At 35.4% G+C, this 21210-nt stretch overlaps 1 protein-coding gene across 3 annotated transcripts in view; it reads left to right on the top strand.

The window, feature by feature from the left end:
- LOC149083242 (solute carrier organic anion transporter family member 4A1-like) overlaps positions 1-10012 on the top strand; it is a 104168-nt gene extending 94156 nt beyond the window's left edge. For all 3 annotated transcript variants that reach the window (XM_089236453.1, XM_089236455.1, XM_089236454.1), the window contains one exon: positions 8995-10012. In XM_089236453.1, the coding sequence (XP_089092579.1) occupies positions 8995-9332 (338 nt within the window). In that variant the 3' untranslated portion in view covers positions 9333-10012. The remainder of the gene's footprint in view (positions 1-8994) is intronic.
- The last annotated feature ends 11198 nt before the right edge of the window (positions 10013-21210 follow it).

Raw genomic sequence — 21210 nt, forward strand, 5'->3', positions numbered from 1 at the left:
CCCCACTTTCTAACGCATATTGGTGGGATCAGAAACGTAAGCAGGAGGGGTGCCAAGGGGGGTCCTGCACCCCCCCCCCAGACGAAAAAAATATTTTTTAATGTAAAAAACATTTTTAAAAAATTAAAATTTCAGAAGAAAATACCTTTATATGTAATTATAGTCGATTTCTGTTAATTTCAATGCTATTTGAAGGGTAAGAACTCAAAATTTCTTCTTAAGAAATTCATTGCGACCCTCACTTCAAGCCATATATGGTAAACCCTGGACCAAATGTGGGCCTGAAGGTTATCTGATGTGGCTTGCCCCCTCAAACCCAATTTTGTGAAAATGAACTAAGCGGCACATTTAAAGATAGCTTAAATAATCCGTGACACAATTCCAGAGCATTTAAGTGACCCATGGCACATTTTCAGATCACTGAAGTAAGCTTGTCGCACATTCAAAGATCACTTAAGTAATCCGCGACACAGTTCCAGAACACTTGAACGATCCTTGGCACATTTAGAGATCCCTTGAGTGCCATGTGGTACAATTTTAGAGCAGTTAAGCGGCCCCCCACTGTGGTTCTACATGACTCGAGTTACCCACGGAACATTCCCAGATTACTTAAGTGATCCGTGGCCATGACCCCCACAAGGGGTGGTCTGACAAGGCTCCAGCCCTGCGGTCGGGGTTGATTTTCATCATTTTTTTGTTTTTTCACGCTATAAATTTATCATAAAGGGGCCTGTGAATGTCTGGTTGGGGGCCCGTAAAGGATCCCACCCTAGGGGCCCTGCTTCAGGATGTGGGGGCATGTCCGTGGCATAATTACGGATCACTTGAGTGATGCGTTGCACAGTTCCAGAGCTGTTAAGCAGCCCGGACATATTTCCTGAGCACTTGAGGGATCCGTGAAACATTTAGAGATCGCTGAAGAGGCTCTGTATAAGGATACAGTATACTGTATATCTATTCAAGAAAACAGCTGGGGAATTTTAGCCACACACTAATTGCATGCTATCAGCGGCTCTCTTTTCGCTGAGTAAAAAAAGACAGACAGCTTCATATTGTTAATTGAACGCATGTGTTGAATGGGTCTGCAAAACGATTTTTTCCTGTCCCTATAGAAATATTTGGTTCCGAGGAAAAAAAGAAGCCCCTTTGAAGTTATGCAGCTTGGTCACTGTAGCACAGATGTGTTTTCAGTCTCCAAGGAAGGTGGGATACCGAGTTTTCTCATGGCATTATTGTCATCTAGTTGTCAACAGAGCCCTGAAGCAGTAGGATATTTTCTGTAGGAAAAGGAACGGAGAGTATGGAAAAACATTTCCCACCCCTGCTGTGTTGTTTGAGTCTCATGAAGACGGATACTCAAAAATACGAAAAGAAAAAAAATACAATTAAAAATACTAGTTTTGAGGTGGGAGGGGAGGACCAGAGACATGTTTCCCTTCCTTTGGGCCTTGCAACAAAACGAAGGATTTTCAGTGCGATAAGGGGAAGAGGGATCCTCCAAATTCTTATAATTTACAAATGAGGTTGCAAGCCTTTGTTCTGGGAGGGGTTTTCATCTTTCCCCTTGTAAATGATTTTTAGACTGAGAAATTAAAATAATATGTACCATAAAAGTGAAATAAACCAATTAGTTATTCGTGGAAATGCTTGAAAAATGAAAGGGTAATGAATATAGCAGCCCGATACGATTGATTTCACGACGCAGTACTGGGCCGCGGCCCGTCAGTGGAGAAACACTTTTTTAGACGATAACTTCATGGTGATAATTAAAACGTTGTGTATCTTTTTATTTGAAGTCATTTATGTATTTATTTTCCTTCACAAATTCTCCCTCACACTGCCAGAAATCGTGGAAAATGGAAAAACAAACGTCGAACCATTTCTCCTTTCTCTTTGAATCTCAATATACAGCATCTCATTTCACTAGGATGTTTTTTTTAATACTTGTTTCTATGTCTGTATTTGTTTATTTAAACTTATGTTGAGCTTTGAATTTTAATTTTGATAATAGCACTGGAATAAACGATTCTGTAGTACGATTTTTTTTTTTTTTTTTTGCGGTAAAACTTCAGATAACAAAGCTATGCCATTATTGCATTTATTATTTTTTGTTTTATTTTACAAGTTTTATTTTCTCAGCGACTTTTTTTTGTACTTTTTAACAACATTGATGAGACTATTGATTGATGCCTTTTAACCCTTTACACGGCATAATAGCAATAAGCTTCCTTATGATTTTCAGCACTAAATGAGTATATAAAGTAATGAAAAGTAATGGGTATAGATCAGCTTTTTCCAAGTGTGTGTCGCTGTTTCTAGGGGCATCGCCAACCTTTATGTGGCGTGTCGTGGCGAGCTCGAGATATTGATTTGTTTATGCTTTTAAGAAGTTCTTTTATACGGGAAAATATCTATTAATCTATCCTGAAGAGCCGCTGACGAATTATGAATTAGGCAAGGGAGCCGTGGGTGACAAAAGTTTGTGAACCATTGGAATAGGGCAGCGGTTTTCAACTGGTGCTCCGTGGAGCCCTTGGGGCTCCTTGTGCACTCCCCAGGGACTCCGCGACCACTCGAGGAAAATAAAAAAAAAACCAGTAAAATTTAAAAAAAAAATTATAAATATTTTTAAATAGTAAAAATAAATCAGTAATTTTGATGGATAAGTAAAAATGGGCCAACGAGACTCCGCCATAGAATTTTTTTACTAAAGAGGGTCCGCTAGTCAAAAAAGGTTGAGAACCGCTGGTATTGGGAAAGTGTTCCACTGAGAGAGGGATTAACTTTACAAAATGCCAATGCTAAAATAAGAAGGCGGGGTATCTTGTCAATGCCACTCAAAGGGTTGAGATCCGTCTGAAATCAGCGATGAAACGTACTGTCTCAAGTCTATTGCTGTGACTACCATTGTGGAATTGAGATTCTATGATGCTCATTTTATTCTCATGCTTAATGGACATATAGGGTGTATGAGAAAGTCCCTTGGACCTGAAATGACTTGCAAACAAAAAGAGCTGCAGCAATGCAACTCCTCACAAGGAAAGGGTCCCATGGACATGTCTTAAAAAATTTTAATTAAAAAAAAAAGCGCTTTCAGTGCAATATTTGAGCTATGTTCAAATGGTGATTGGTATGATTGGTATTGCTGAGCAATACCATTCAAATGATTGGTATTGCTTTAGCAACACGAACAGATATGTTCCGGCGTCCCTGAGCCCGGATTATATATCAAAGAGCCAACATTACTGGCTTTTTCCAGCATTAATGTATATAAATGTATAAAATCAAAGAATTTTCAGAATAAGTGCATATTTGTGAAGGTTTATTGAAGCTCAGTAACTTTTTCATAGTTTTTCAAATGAATATATTGCTATATTGCTCATAATATTTTCACATCATCAGGTTTTTCCCGCTGGTAGAATTTTTTTTCAAATATCAAATGTTTCAGTGTTAGCGTCAAAAATTTTCAATTCTTTTAGAAATAGTCTCAATTCTTTTTTGCTGTTATTTTCGTTACTGAACAACCACGACTAACTAAAAATTGAAAATGCTTAAATAAAAATATTTAGAAGTTATTTGCATATGTGCAGTATATGCATATGTGAGGAGGTAAATGGATATGCACTAACAAATATAAAATATGCATTTTAAAAATATATCTGGTTTTTTTTTTGCATAGGGATTTTTTTAATGCATATTTTCTTATTTTTGGTACATATTTTTGAATTTTTAACTTTTTTTAGGATTTTTGAAATACAAACACAAAGGACACAACAGGCAAATTGTCTAAACGAGGTGGCAGAAAAAAGATACCCATAAAAGATATAGATGTGTGTAAAGATAGTACAATATTTTCGACATTTTTAAATGCATATTTCGGCATTTTTAAGTGCATATTTTAATCTTTTTAAGTGCATGTTTGCATATTTTTAAAGCATATTTTGCCACTTTTTAAGTGCCTATAATCCCGGCTCTACTCATGATCATCGTTTAGGCAAAACCACCAAGCTTCCACCACAGAAATTTCTTCCTGTGAATGCAACACTATTACCCAGATAAATGCAAAACACGAAGAAAAAAATTACAGAACAAACATTTAAAACGTTACAGAACTTTCACGTTTAACAATATGAAGCAAACCTAAAGACAAAGGGCGTGTTTTGCCCTATAAAGCAAGCTTTTTACAAAAATCTTGGAATATTTGGTTCAAATAAATATTACTCTTCAAATTAGTCCAATCTGTTCTGCTGAATGAAATTGTAAAAATGATTTTGTTTTTAAATACAAAGTTACGAATTTGTTTCTAAATAAGTGAATAATAATGTTTTTAAACACCCAGCTGATTGTATGTGACATGCATTAGTAAAATGTGTACTTTAATTGCGTGTTGCATACAATTGGCCCAAACCAGAACATGGCTCCCATCAGGGTTTAAGCTGGATAAAAAATTCCTTTCGCTAACAAGCAAAGATGAGGGGAAAAGCTTTAGCAAAATGCTGCAATGTTAATGTAATGATTGATGGTTGGACGTCTACTCGTTGCATACCTCCTGTACGCATTTTTGCGAAAGTGGTTGCTACTTTTTTTGCACTCTACGATTTTCTTTCGCATTTTGCGAAAAATGCGACCGTAGCTTAACCCCTGGCTCCCATTCTGTCCCAAATAGGGACATAAGAGGTTAACAAAGCCACACTGGTATGTTTTTTTTTTGGTTTTTTTCATGAGCCGGATGCTTCAATAATTTATCGACAGTCTTTCTATAGAACATTAAATTATGCAAGAATTATAGCACATAAAACAAATGGTATATAGAACATTCGTGAAAAATACCCTAACCCTGCAGTTCTCAATTTTTTTTTGATTCGCGGAACCAGGTAGGCTTCTTATTTTAATTGATTATTATATGTTGTTTTATTTATTTATTTAATTTTCCTCACCGGCTGCAGATCCCCTGGAAAATATACACGGAGCACCGATTGAGAACCTCTGCCCTAACCAAGCTACTAACGAGTAAATTAGCTCAAATATAATTAGTTATAACTGGGCGAAGAACTAATAACTAGTTCTCTTAACACAAACTGTAGTTTTTCTGTGTGGATGATGAATGAATTATTGGATTTGCAATAAACCTCATAACAGTGATTAAATTTCATAGGTTTGAATATATATTCTTGTGCGAAACAAATTAGCAATTTCTTATTTACTGCTAAACTTTTCTTTCTTCCTTTTTTTTCAACTACCACATGGGTATTTGTGCCTTTTTCAAACCAAGTAATCCTTCTGTTCTCAATAAGCTATTCTTTTCAAGCATTGATAAGTTTAGAAAGGAGAGGACCGCATTGTTGCAGGAAGGGGCGGTTTGACGAAACGGTGCACTAACGTACACTAACGTAAACTAACACTAACCGTACAATGAGACGGGGGAAAGGACTGGTTCCTGGCGAATGCATTCATGAGTTCGGGTCGAAATGACTGTAGTTGTCTTCGGACTCATATATGAGTCTTCACCATTTAGAAGGTTAATAACACAACCATGGTCCAAAATTTAATTTTTGAAAAATCCATAATTTGAGCTACATAAGGAATAAAAAAATGTTTAATATTAATGCTGGATCTTTCTACAGGCAATATCAGCAAAAACATTTTTTTGAATAGCTTGAATACAGACGTTATGATGCTGGATATATCTAGAAAATGGTGTTATGTTGGACCATAGTTGTGTGAAATTATGGTACATATCTCAAAAAAAAATTTCTAATGCCACGAATAATGTCTCCAAGGTTAATTATTCTAGCAATATTGTTTATGAAAATATATCATAACTTTGGAAATTTTCAATACATTCAAATGAAATTTTCACTAAAATGTTCACAAAAAAAAATAATAATATGCAAATTATGACTAGAAACAATTTTAAACTTAGCATTATAAAATTATCTTGCATAAAAATAATTTAAATTTGATTTTTTTTTATTTTTTTTTAATAAGAAAACACAATGGCTTTCCTCTGCTTTTTCATTTTTAATATGATGAGGGTTTTTTTTTCACAGCAGCACTACACTGATGATTAATGGAATCCTTGTCTCTCAGGGAAATAGCATATCCTTCCAGATCCTTTTGACATTAGAGAATGTGCAGATTCGACTTTTCTTTTGGCATAGTTTGACTTGCACTGTGGAGCTACCCTATGAAGTTTAATTGCTTACTCTCCTATATATGTTCTCTGTAGAGATGAATTTATTTATTCAAGTGCTTCTTGTTTAAAAATTGACATTTCCAAGTTACTTATCTCTACATCACTATTAATCTTCATCTCTTCACAGTATCCAGTTTCTTCACCTAATTTATTGATGTGTTTATTCACCTTCACCTTACAAGTATGGCATATTTTTTGCCCTGGAATTGATTTTTTACAATCATCTATTTCATTTTTTTTCTGTGAAATATACAAGTATACTATTCTTAAACCTTTTGTTATTTTTTTCTTACGAAATTTTATAAGGATTAAAGCATGCTTTCGGGTATATTTCATACTACTTTAAGAAAAAATCTCTATGATGCTTACACACAGTAGGTAAAAGTTCAGAGCTTGCTCCACTCAAGATCAAAAGACTGATATCCGATGGGTCCAGTTTTGTAATGGGTAACAGATTTTCCACTTTTGCATAACACTTTTTATGACAGCCAGATCCAGTTTCTTTTCCAACACTACAAATTTTGTGTCTTTCTGACGTTTTACTTTGAATTCCAGAATGATGATATAAAATACTTAGCTCAAATAGAAACTTATCATGAAAAAAACTTTTCACTTCAAGTTAACTCAAAGTTTGTCCACAACACTGGAGTAGGCTACTCTATAGAGCACATTCTCTGTCTTCAGCAAGGTCATAATTGAAACTTGCGTCATTTGTATGTGGGGGCAGCTTGGTTCTAACACTTTTTAGTTTTTTCAATGAAGCAGCAGTAACTTCATCATTCTAGCTTTTTCATCAGTAATTTTATATTATGACTTGGAAAAAATCTATAGGTCTATATTTTTATTATTAAAAGCCTTCAAAAATATTATAATGTAGCATTTTTTTCATATTAAATATATGTTTATTAAAATATATGCTCTAAATCCAAAAATTATCACTGTTTTTGTAAAATATCCTTATATAATTGAGCATGTTAGAAATAACTTAAAAAATGTGTATGTATATATATATATATATCAATTGAAAGTGAAATTTAAGTTTATTAACAATAGTTACAAAACAACATAAAATATGTTTAAGTATTCAGCACTCTTTTCAACATGAAGGTAAAATTTAAAATTATTTTATTCAACAACAAATGAATTTTATGTAAGTATGAATTTAAAACTTTTTTTTACCAACTCTGATTTGACACATCATATTAACATTTCCAATTATTTCATGAATTTTTTTAAAATTTATATTAAATGTTTTTAAATTATTGCATTAACTGCTCATGAAACTTAATTAGTGAATACTGCAACAAACATACATTAAAGATGAAATATAACTTTAAATTTATTATTAAGCATGAATCGTTATATTAAGTGAAAATGTACAAATGTAATTAATGTAGTCATATAAGTACAGTTGTGTTTTGCGACTCAAATACATTAACTGTCAACATAACATTTATATATTCTTCTATAGTCTTCTATTTAATATAATAATAGAATTAAATTAAAAAATAAATTAGAAAATTCATGCTGTGCTTCTAAAAAAAGTGTTTAAAATTTTTTTTTCTAGTCATAATCTGCATTTTTTGTGAGCATTTTAGTGAAAATTTCATTTGAATGTATTGAAAATATGCCAAGTTATGATATATTTTCTATTATGGCTTGAATGGTTAGCCTTAGAGACGTTATTCGTGGCATTAGAAAACTTTTTTTCTCAAAAAGTTTTTGTGATATGTACATGAAATTTTTCATGGTCAACAAGGATGGTAGAAGGAATACACAAAAAATAATTGGAATCAGGGATGATGGGTTTCAGTTTTGTATCTAGTTGAACGATTTGAAATAGGAGCGAATCCAGTCTTATTTTGATGAATTTTATGATACGAGCCAGAATAAATATGTTAACGGTCAAAAAACCATTATTTTTCCCCCCTCAGTCTTTTACCATGCATATTTATAAATTTAAAATAAAAGTTGTTTCGGTAACTGCTGTGCCTCTGGTCTAAAAATACACTAGAAAATTGTTTTTTTTCTTACAAAAAAATCCACAAAAAGTTTACATAATTTTTTTTCCAAATAAATTTCAAATGTAAGTGTATGAATTATTTTTATTCATATTCTGTATGTTTTTGTGAACACTTTAGTGAAAATTTCACTTGAATATATGGAGAATTCAAAAAGTTATGCTTTATTTTCTCAAACAATGTCACTTAAAAATCAAGCCTCTGAAAGTCATCTGCGTCATTTTTTGATAAATTTTAACATTTTTTTTCTTAAAAAATTTTAGAGATAAGCAAATAATATTTCACATGGTTAGTAATTATGGTGAAAGCAACAAATGAAAAAAAAAAATCATTGAAATCTGGGACCGTCGGGTTCATTTTGGCATTTTGCTGGGTGATTTGAAATGGAATTACTCGTAGGTAAGATGAACTCCTACTAATATATGCATGCATACACAATCTGCACTGTGATAATAAAAACAATGTAGAACTAAAAGTGACAAACTGAACATTTTTACGAAACTAAGAACAACGAATAATATTTCGCAGAAATAGAGATAATGTTCATGTCCCCTAAAATGAGACATAATCTGCATGTTAAAATTCTCAGAGTGGCATGTGCACCAAAAAAAATCTCAGTTGTGGCATCGTGTGGGAAAAGGTTTGCCACCCCTTATCTAATACATGATGATGCCAACCACTGATGTCATAATGAAGATTGATTCCGTATTCAAAATCTCATCGACTGCAAAAATCTAATCAGTCACTAACTCAAATTTTATTTTTTGTTTGAAACAGGTACCATTCCCGCACCAATACTATTTGGATGGTTGATCGATCAAAGTTGCATACTGTGGCACGAGTCTTGTGATAATGAAGGAGCTTGTCTCTTTTATAACAACCAGAAAATGAGCACAAATATATTGGCAATAGTCTGTTCTGTGAAGTTTCTTTCTAGTTTGTTCTTTTTTATATCTTGGTATTTGTACAGAGCCCCTGAACCAAAGCCAACAGTTGATGTAACAAATAATGTGTATTGTTGCGATGAGATGCCAAAAAATGATATTGAAATGGTTAGTATGAATCCTAACAGTAACAATAATCAAAATATTACTAAATCTAGCACTGATCTGTAAAATTCATGTTTCTCAAAGAAGAAACTCTAAGTTAGGTGTCAAATAACAGAGTTTCAATTTTTATATAGTGTGTGTATTCAAAGGAGCCATTAGTAAATTGGATTTTAGTTACTTAACAAATATTTTTTATTTTATTTAAGAGTACTTTGTTTACTTGAAGTTTTTTGTATATTTTTGTTTCAATGATTTAATTTTATTAATATTTACTATATTTTAGAGCCATGTAGATTTTTTTAATGTGTGTTTGTGTACCACATTTTTACTTTTATTTATTAGCATTGAACTATGTTATTGAGAGAATGGAGATTGAAAAAAGACTGAAAAATATGGTCTAAATTTCACACATCCCCTCAAACACATTTAAATGCCAGCCTATGCGTGAAACTACATAGTACAAAATTTCATATTCTGTTCTTCCAGCATTTGCGATAAAATTATTTTTTATGATTTTTTAAAAAATCAGATTTATGTCAGTGTTTATACACAACAAAGTGCCTAGATTTTGTTTTTGTGGAAACTAACATTCGTCTAAAGAATGTTAAAATATTCATGTTTTTTGTGAAATTTATATAAAAATTATATCTTAGAACCTGTAATATTTTCAGGTGTGTTTTATTGTTTAAAAAAATTTGAAGCTTAAATTTTTATCAATGGGAAAACAAAATAAATGTTTTTTTTTTATGTCTCTCTCTCTTTTTTTTATTTATTTATACAATATTGCTTGGCCGAAGCCTATACAAGAGGGTGCGGTGATGGGATTTGATGGTGATTGATGCTACATACAAAGTGGGAGATTGAAGTACAGTCTACAGAATTTGATGGAAGGTTGTTCCAATCAATAATTGTACGGGGGAGAAGCTAAATTTGATAAATTTGAAGCAATCTGTGGATGCAAAAAAAAAAAAGTTTTCAATTTTTGGGAGTGATTGAGTCTATTGGAAAAATGTGAAGATTTGATTAGAATGTAGTTAGTGTCAATGTTAAAATAGCCGTAGATAATTTTGAAAAGTAATGGTAGGCAAGCTATATATCTACATGAGGTAAGTAGGAGGATATTTTAAGTTGGCATTTAAGCTGTATGATGGAAACAAGAAGACACCAGTAGTTTAAAATAAAGCGGGTAGATTTATTTTGGATAGATTCCAGCTTATCTATATTGCTTTTTGTATAGGGATCCAAAATTTTGCAGGCATAGGAGAGGACAGGAAGGATATAAGTTTGGAAGCATAGGTGGCAGATGGAATATTTTTGAGGTTGAAGGAAAAAAGTTTTTGAAGGCATTTTTGAAATATATAATGTGTGTGGAGGTTCCAATCAAGAGATCGGTAGTAAAATTATATCACATCCAGGTATTTGTAATGGGAAACCTCTGATTAAATAATTATTAATTGAGTAAGTAAATTCGAGGGAAGATCTTATACGGGTAAGTTTCATGAAGAGAGACTGTTTTGGAGATGTTTAGGGGGTAGTTGCCAGATTAGCTCATTCAGATAGTGTTACGGTTGTGCTGGAGAGAATCTTGGTCGGATCTGCTGTAAATTTGACAACACAATCATTCGGCCGAAAGTCTGATGGAGCAATTGATTGATAATGGTAGGTCATTAATATAAATTAGAAATAATAGGGGGGGAGGGAGAGGACCGATCCTCCTCAGGCGTTGCAGATTTGACCTGGAGGTGTGGGGAGTTCTGGCCCTTGAAACAGACAAACTGACTACGATCAACGAAGAAGGCCTCCACCCATTTCAGTAACATAAGCCAGGGTTGGTAAAAAAAGCGGTTTTTTGTTTTAAATAATTTAAAACAAATTTTAATTAAAACAAAATGTTTATTAATTTAACACTATTCCCATATTAATTATTCAATAAATATTTCTTACATTTTAACAAAAACCAACTTTTGCAATTCAATTATTTTTTGCTCAACTCAATGGATTACTTTGTGTGTGTTTGAAAATTCTTTTAATGTTAATCACATAATATATAAAGATGTTTTCTCCAGTTACTTTCAGTATGCTTAATTAGGAAGGTATTTTGCAAAAACTGTAATAAAAATTAGGTGAATATCATGCATTTAATGAAGCATAAATAATGCAGATTAATTGGCAATGATTTGTGATATACAGGGTGATTGTAACTAAGGTTCTGATTTCAAAACACTGTAAAAAAAGAACGATTGTCAGAATGACTTGAAAGTTGACATGAATATTCCTGAAAAAATGCAATTTTATTTGGTAAAGGGGAAAAAGTACTTAAAAGTGTAAAATTAATGACATCATCCACACACAACATGTGAGAAATTTGCTTGCAGAATGCAAACGATAGTCAGCCATGGGAGAATGATAACTTAATTATAGCCTTGCACGATTTCATAATTCGTGGAAACATCACAAAAAAACGAAGTAATTGAACACATAACTACAACTTAAGAAATGTTAAATGTGTTGTGGCTATGAGGTTGAAAGCACAAAAATTCTTGTTCAACAGATCAGAGTATGCCATGGTTATGATGTGGATGTGCTTGCAATTCAGCTTTATTAAATCAAACGCGCCCCCACGTTATATTCCTGGTGAACTTCTAAAATATAGGGGATGTGCTGGAGATTGCAATTCACCAAAGTTTGCAATCTGATTACTGTTTATGACATTTTGAGGTACCCCCCACAGCCAGAAGTTGCAGGGGTTAAGGTGCTGCTTTGCTGGTATTGCAATGTGCATCTTGATAGAAGTTCTATCCACAGACACTGATGCTGTGGAAGTGCCGAAATGATGTGGTTGTACAAAATAGATTATACTGCTGGCCAAGTACAGCATCATCTACTTGCATTTTTTTTTTTTTCCTTTTGCGAAAGAAACTTCCATTACTTCAGGAGTATCCATGTAAATTTTCAAATCATTCTGACCAGTATTAGTGATTAACTGGGCTTACTATGAAAGTATTAAAAAAAACTATTGAATAAGACTGGGAGATATACACAGTAAGGCAAAGCACAAATTGAGGCACGTGCAGCGTTCGCGACACGAAGCAGGGCAGCACTCTGTTTTGCGGCCAACCGAAATCAGAAAGATAGCGCAAATTGATACATGAGGCGGCGACACTACGCTAAGCGCGTGTACGCGCGCACTCGGCGCTGCTGTTGAGCCGCAGATTTTCGTGTCCCGCGTGCACGATTCGTCGTATTCGGTAGGGGTTTCTTAAAAATTAAACCGTCATTTTGATAGAGTTCGTATTCTCTTATGAAAAATGTTGTTTAATATCAACGTTATTTATATATATTATCAATTATTTCCTGAATTATTTTCTTTCTTTCTGAGTTTTTATTAAATATTATTGTTCTTTCCAAGGTTTTGACTTTTCATTAGCTCTAAATTTTCTTCCATTATGGAGTTATTTTTAATTTCGGAATTAATTTTGGGATTCATAAATTTCGGAATTCATTAATTTCAGGATTTTCATTGATACACCGAATTTTCACTAATTTTGTGATTGCTTCCAAATTTTATAAATTGTCATTAATTCTGAATTTTGATTAATTCTTATGCATCCATAATTTTTATTAATTTTTAGGGAAAAAATCCACTTTTATTTTTTTTAATAGCCTACGAAATATTTCCCATTAAATTTCTGAATTCGGCTTTAATTCCGAATATTCATTAATTATATTTTATCGATCGATAGAGGAATAATATTTCATTAAATCTGAAATTTAATTATTATTTCTACTAATTCTGGTGTTTCATTAATCTAGCTGTTTTCCATTAAATATAAATTTCCAGCAGTTTTCAAATTATTTATTAATTTTTTAATATTGTGATCAATCCTTTCATTTGTTTTAACTTTTCACAAGTTCCAAATTTTCATTCATTATGGGATTAATTTCGGAAAAATTCCATCAATTAAATTCCGTTAATTTCGGAATATTCATTCATTCCAATTTCTGTTAATTATATAATCTTTAGTTTTATTAATTGCGGATTCCTGTACTTTATATTTTAATTATTGTTATGTCTTCATTAATGTAAACTTTAATGACCAATATATAATGTCCAGGCTCCGGGAGCCTCCCAAATGCCAAGGCTGCAGGCCCCGAAAGCGTTTCCTTTTGAAAACGCTCGTTCACTTGAAACGCGTTCCAATATGCGCATCCGCTCGCTAGAACTCCTTAATACACTCCGTATATGAAGGCGTCTTACCCCTCGCTACGCGTGGGACGTCATCGTACTCGGGTCCCGCCCACTCGCGAACGCTGCACGCGACTCAATTTGCGCTTAGCCTATAAGAGATGTGTGCTGCTACTTATGGGGAAGAAAATGAATGTGAGATAATGTAACTACTAAGTACTACTACTGAGTCTTTGTCCTTTACGGACAGCTGGTGTCTTTATTGGATTATAGGACCACCTGTGCCCCTAGCATGATGGTATCACTACTGTTGCTGTTGCAGAGTGAAGGGAAAAAGAAACCTGTGAGATAATACACCACTACATTTAGATGTGTGATGCAATTCTTATTCATGAATTTGCTAAAGATTTGTGGTAAAAATTAAAAATTTTGGCTAATAATGAACCAATATGATATTTTTCAAGAAAAAAAATGATATTTAAGCTACTCTTATTTGATTTTTTGAAAAAAACCAGGTTTAAACCAAACAACCCTGCTATGGGGCACCCTGTCAAATGTTTTGTAAAAATCCAAGTACACGATATCGGTAGGTGGTTGTCAATACTATTAGATAAGTAGTCATGAATGAAAAGGGCTAATTGGGTGGAAACGGATAATGACGATCTAAAGCCGTGTTCGTTAGGAAAAAAGTTAATTGAGTCAAGGTGTGAATGGAATTCCTTGGCAACTATGTGCTCGAAAAGTTTGCAGCGGGTAGGTGTGATGGCGATTGGTCCAAAATTCAGGGGATTAGAGGGAGGACCTGATTTGCGAATAGATATTTTATTCATTTTCCGGTCGGAGGGCAAGCGGGAGGTATTCAATGAAACGTTGAAGATAAAAGATAGTTGGAAATGTGTTATCCCATCTTGGCCAATGAGTGTGGTTTCAATTTTTTCAGTAGATGCGAAAGGCCTTTGGAGAAAAAAAATCGGATTGGAGTTATGAAGAAGGGGGTCGGAAAAGGATTATTGAGGTGGGGGGGGGGGGGATCGGAAGAGAAAACAGAAGCAAAAGCTCGATTGAATTCGGGGGCAATATCAGAGTGAAGTGAGAAGTTCCGGCTGATTTCGGGCGAGAAAATTACAAAATTTGACGGGGGTTTGCAGAAAGTAAGTTAGACAAGGAGTTAGTTAAGTACATAGGCGGAGATAGACTTGGAAGTGTGGGGGAGGGGGGGGGGCACGATGATGATGTCAATTCATATATACATTAGATCAGTCAACTTAACCTTTGGCGCTGGGGGAGGGCAATGTACGCCCCCCCCGTATTTCCGCCCATGGTTAAGTAGTAGTTGGTTTTTTGATGTGAAATAATATCTTGAAGTTTAAAACATTTAGAGACAGATTTTGTTTCGGAGAGAAGGGGAGGAAGTTGAGTTTCAGTTTGGAAACATTGTGGCGAATTTTTTTCAGATGGATGATATCGCTGTTGATCCATGGATTGAAGAGACATTTGGACGAGGTATTTTTCGAGGGAACAGTGGCGCTAAATTTATCAATTACAGCTTTGAATTAACTCTAGAGAGAATGAATGTCGAGGAAGAGGAGGAGATGAGTACGAAGGATATTTTGCATAAGGGGAAAGTTGGATTTTTTAAAATTAAGTTTTTTTATGCATTTGAAAAATATATGTGATACGTGAGCTTAAATTTCTCAATTATCGCCTTTTTACGTCTTGAATGATACGTATATAGGTCATTCTAAAATTCTCCGAGTGCAAAAAAAGAAAAAACAGCAGTTAATACAGATTTCTAAATTTTAGTTTCATTATTAAGGGTTCTTCGAATTTATTTGCAGGTTAATAAAGCTCAATGTGAGCACCTTTAGTGACTGCTGATGTCCAAACGGTACTCTCAGTTGTAAAGTGTTTAGTAGTGATGTTATTAATCAACTGCTTATTATTCAAGGTGTTATTAAATCAACTGCTGTAGAGATATGCTGTTAATTGGGGATATTGGAGACCCCACATTTCAATCAATTTGTACACGACGTTTAACACGAGTTACTAATTTAAATTCAGCTAACCAAAAAGCGAGCACTGAACTTTACGTTGTAGCATTAACATGCTGCCTGGCAGGTCATTGTGAAAAACCGCTGTGGTGGTCGAGTGGTCATAGTGACGAACTCGGATCCGGGTTCAAACCCCACCGTCGCCGCAGTGGTGGTCGGCTGAAGATGGTTTTCTGCGGTTCCCAACTTCGAGGCGCGAATGCGAGCCGATCTCCCCGTTGAAAGGTCTCGCCGCGCCCAACAACCAAGTTTGGTTGTTCCAAACGCGACCAAGAGAGCAACAGGCCTACAACGTTACAATTATTCATTCATTACAATTCGCTTACTATGAGTTGAGAAAAAACACATAATTTAAAAAATTGATTGCAGATGGCAGCAATACACAGAAACAAACTTCACGGAAGGTTGACTATACATACACACACATTCCAACACGTACCAATTTGTTAGAAGTTCCGCAGAGGAATATGCACGTGGTGCATGTCTGGTTTAGTAGTCAGTGTGAAAAACATTTCAAAGCAGCTGTCGACAGAGCACACATGCAAACTCGGTTGAAAATGGAGCGATTTCCCCCCCCCCCCCATCTACAATGCAGCACTCGAAAGTGCTGCACTGTAGATAGGGGGTGTAGATAGTGCACACACCATACACGTGTACGAGTATGTCTCTAATACAAAGGGGTTCTCAAACCTTTTCCATCCGCGGCTCCCCACAGAAGTTTAACAAACGAACTCTTCACAAAAACCTTTGGCGGGCCACCGTAGCGTACTGTTTGAGAACCCCAAACTGTCTTACATATAAAAGCTATTACTAGAGCCCGGAAGTTTAGGCAAAATGCCTTTTTTGAAATTTTCGTGCCATAAATGTGTACGTAGTCCTATTTTAACATAGTTTTAAATTTATTAGTGAATTTCGGAGGCCATAATCTGTAAAACTTGGATATTTTGAACATTAAAAACTTCAAAAGAATTGCTCTTTTTAAAATTTTCCAATTCTCAGTATTTATTATCATCAGAAAGCCCCTTCCCCTGATATAAAGGGCGTACGGGGAATATACATCTCGTATTTTTACAGGACAGAACCATTTATATTTTCTACTAGAGATGAATTACCCCCTCCGACACATTATCTGCTGGTCTTGCACAGGGCGCCACTTGGGCTAAGACTGGCTCCGATTGATATAAACGAAATTTTTCGTAGCTGACTGATGTGAAGATGAATTCGGGAAGGAAAATTCAATTGCCTTTACAGGGAATCGAATCCTCTGTCTGACATGCCGGGTGAGCGCGCAGTGCCGTCTTAACGCATGGGTCCACCCGGGCCCGGATTTGGGGGATATCTGGGAATAAGTTGAAGGTTGTGTGGTTCCCGTGTTTTCCCCTGGCTATCGATAGGATTTGTTAAGAAAAGAAAGTGGAATAGGTGATTAAGCTGTGTTTCCCCTAATATTTTGGTAAAAAATCCTCCATCGAGGTCCAGTGGAGAGGTGTCCGTGTGTGTAGGTATTTTGCGTAAAGCTTTGTTCTGCCGAAGTTTGTTTTCTGTGTTCAGCTTCCATACACGAATGCAGGCCGATTCGTCTCGCCACCACCGCCCCCCCCCCCAAATGGCTATCTTCGGACGTTGAGTGATGAAATCTGCTCGCGTCGATGAGAGTCGTTTGGCGGGAGCTCCTCGATTGAGTTTGGATGAAATTAATGTTTAGCCCCCACACCAGTGACTTCCCCTCCCACTAGGAGGTTCCTTTAAAGAATAAGGAGTATTGGTCTGGCGAATTGATTTTCTTTTGTTAATAATTGTACTTTTTACGGGCCCATAATTAATTTTAAAATATCTTAACGCACATTAATTTACGCAGTTGAATATCAAAAGACAATACAGAGACATTAATTTTCATGCTTGAGAAGATACAAATAAAAGTTGATGCATATCCAACTATAAAGTAGGTTCGGCTAATTACTTCATATTAATATACATTAATCTCCTGGGCTATCGCTAAACGAACTCAATATTTCAAAAATCGAGAATTCTATACAATTTTTTAAATTATTGATGTGGCGGAAAACCCCACTAAATTTCCGCATTTCTAGTTTTTTTAAAATCGGCAATTTTAACACTGATTTCTATGAGGATCACCCTTTTCCTGACCCCCAAAGAGATGCTGATGATGATTATGACGTCTATTCAAAAAGCCTCATTACTGAGAGTATATTGAAAATTTGACAAACCATTATAAAGGCATAAACTATTATACATACGCACGGGCTGGCAACGTGCGTCTGCAGCCTGCGGTAGACCCAAAACCAGCAACCAATCAAAAAGCATCATTTTGACGTCACCAAAAAGGGAGATTCCCCTCCCTTCCTCGCTTAGCGGTGACTTGTCCTGCTTGGCGACTTGTATCAAGGTTTCTAGAATATATAAAGGACTTGTATGTCATGTTGGCGAGAGAAATTTGTGGCGTCTGTAAAAAAGGATTTCCAAATTAAATTCCCCCCCCCCCATTATTAAGGAAACACGTGAGAAATGTCCACAAAATTTTATGTGAAGGTTCCATTTCTTGCTTTGAAGAGAACCGTTCTGCAAAGTTTAGAACATTTTGTGATTACAGAGAACATTTGAAAGAAGTGCATTCTGTTACGAGGATATAATCATCAAGAACAAATGAGTTTTCCTTCAAAAAAATTATAAACATGGATTTTTTTATAATTAAAAAAAATCTATGAAACAAAAAAATAAATTTTATGTCATTTCATACTCGCTATTCATGCGAAATCTGCGTTAAAACCCTTACTTTTTTAGTTTATTAATCACGTTTGCAATGATATTGCAAGTTTTGAACTTTTGCAAATATTGAAACAATTAAGTTTTATGTTTTTTCTATTTGTATTTTTTCTGCTTTAACGGGGGTTTGATCCTTAAAATTTCTTGGGCTGTGTTATTGACAATAACTTGATATGATTTTAAAAAAAACAAGTAAGATTCATCCTGTTTTGATTCTATCATGTCAGACATAATATAAATAGAACATTTATTTATAAAAGCATGCTTATTTTGATTGGATACTGGTGATATGAATGAATCACATTTAATCATACATTAAAAAAACGAAGATAGTAATGAGAAAAACAAAAAACCTCAGTCGAGTTAGTGGGATTCGAACCCACAACCTCCGCAATGCGTGTCTTAGGCCGGTATTACACTATGAAAGTTCTTTGTCAAAGATCATTTATAAAATACGTTTGACAAAAAATTTCATAGTGTAATGGGCAACTTCGATAAAAGTCGCTCTTTATCAAGTTTTATTTTATCAAAGTTAGCCTCCTCGTCCTATATTTGAAAAAAGATTAATGCTGATGCTTTCTATACTGCAATTTCAATTGCTGAAGTTTACAAGTTTTAGTATATAGGCTATACTTTATGATTTCATAAAGAAATTAGAAAATCAGTTGTAAGGTAGTCAGTGGGAGCTACAAATATCTTAATACCGTATACGTGAACATCAGCCTACAAAAACAGAAACAAATAGTTGGATGCTTATCGGTTATAACGAATTCAATTCCGTCCTAATGAACCTGCAATGCAATACTAAAATAATGTTGAATATATCGTTATAACGAATGGTCATATTTATATATATGTGATACAAGGGGTCTCATATTTTCAAGTAATACGTCACCACGAGTGGTGGTGGGGGTAGGGGGGGGGGGGTTCGCGTTTGCTGACTTTAATGACAAGGTGGGGGGGGGGAAGGAGTTCGAGTGATGATTGTTTGAGAAATAGAGGGGCAAGAAAATATGAAATTGGGTTATGGTATTTGGTTGGTATATATGAAATGGTATATTATTTCCGAAAGTAAAGTATTTATGTAAATTAGGCCCTATACTTCTGGTACTTGCAATCAGGTAGTGGGAGCCCTATAACATCACTCGGTCTGGGGCCGTGGCCCCCACAAGGGGTGGACTAACAAGGCTCCAGCCCTGGGGCCCGGGATGATTTTCATCATTTTTTTGTTTTTTCAACTATAAATTCATCATAAAGGGGAACGTGAAAGATCCCAGCCTAGGGGCCCTGCTTCAAGGATGTGGGGGGGCCATGCCCGGGGCCTTATGATGCTCTTAAGTTTTACAGACATGGGTTATAGCAAGATTGGGGTTGGATGGGTCAATGAAGGTTACATGTCGTGGGTGACAATCTACGAGTCCGCAAATTTTAGGGGGCGGGGTTGTTTCCAAGCTTTTCTTTGGGGAGCCACACTGGTGGATCGATTTTTTTTCAATGGATTAAGTTCCACAAAATCGAAAGTTGTATTTCAAGAAAAAAGCCCGAATATCTCTCTGAAGCACTACCGTACTATTGCGAGAATCGACGTCGGGTGTGTTTTGTCAACGCGATAGCTAGATGGCGATCTCTAGCTTTAGATAACGCTCTGATTCTGTTCATTCCCATATAACCACTCAAAGAAGGATCGACGTAACTACAGATTTGTGTCAGAGTTCCTCACTCTTCGTAAGCCAATGCGCCACAGCGTTGGTTGATTTTCAACTTTGAGCCCTGAAGGCTAATCGATCTCACGTTAAAAAGTCGCGCCACTGAGAGTAACAATCCTACAACAGTACAAATATTCAATCATTATGCTTCACTCACAATTTAAAATATCGATGGCAGCACTGGAAAATCAGACAACACTAGATAGGCACTCAGACTGTTAGGTACACTCCCACATTTCCGGCACAACTCATTCGGTAGTAACTTGCCCATGACGATAGTTCGGAGTTTTGCTAGGTTTGAAAGAAAGTCTTCGTAAACGTTAGAACCATTGAAATATTGATAACAATTCAATGGACCACTTACAGCCATGATTCCATGGCTCCCTTGTCTCAGTCAACGGTTTACTCACGGCTCTCTTAATACTTGAAGTACTACTTCAAATCACTGAACAGTTACACATCAATATAGATAGCTTGGCTCTGATGAAGGCTGGTGACTCACCCATAGAAGCTGCGACTCACACTTTGAGAACAACTGACTTGCAATACACGGGTATTAATATTTTATTCAAAAGCTACGTGAACATCGTTAATGATCTGTTAAGTCTGTTCGAGGACCACCTCTTCCATTATCGCGAATAGGTTGAGGACTCAGTTTTCTTCATTAAACTCGAATATTTACGTTGTATCGGTTTTCACGAATATCGGATCTGTCGAATTTTTTTCACGTGCCACTTCGCTATATCCGGGCTCGACTGACACATCACTGGATTTGCTGGTTCATATAGATGATACATTTATTTCATTATCATCTGAGATAGTTGACAGTAAACCAATATCAGGTGGGAAATCTTTTATCAAATATTGCCTCCTCATCAATGTTTGATAAAAGAGTTATGCTGATGCACTTCCTATCCCGCACTGTGACGTATTAACTCTTCAAAAACCTGTTATTTCTACGCAGGGCCGCAACTAGATATTTTGTCACCCGGGGCAAGTCGGCATTTTAGCGCCCCTTGTAATGTAGAAGCAGTTAAAGGGTGAATTCGGCACCCCCTTCTGGTTCAGCACCCGGGGCACCAGACCCGCCTGCTCTCCCCTATTTGCGGCCCTGTTGCTACGTTACCTTCTCCTCTCACTTGCCACTCCCTTCTCTGGGGAGAAAAAAAGATTCTTTTCCGTGTGTATTTCTTGGATTAAAAAAAAAAAACTTGATT

This window comes from Pholcus phalangioides, unplaced genomic scaffold, assembly GCF_987345545.1.
Source record: "Pholcus phalangioides strain wild (caught in Gottingen) unplaced genomic scaffold, Ppha-v1.0 ptg000009l_1, whole genome shotgun sequence".
In the NCBI taxonomy this organism is placed as follows: domain Eukaryota; kingdom Metazoa; phylum Arthropoda; class Arachnida; order Araneae; family Pholcidae; genus Pholcus; species Pholcus phalangioides.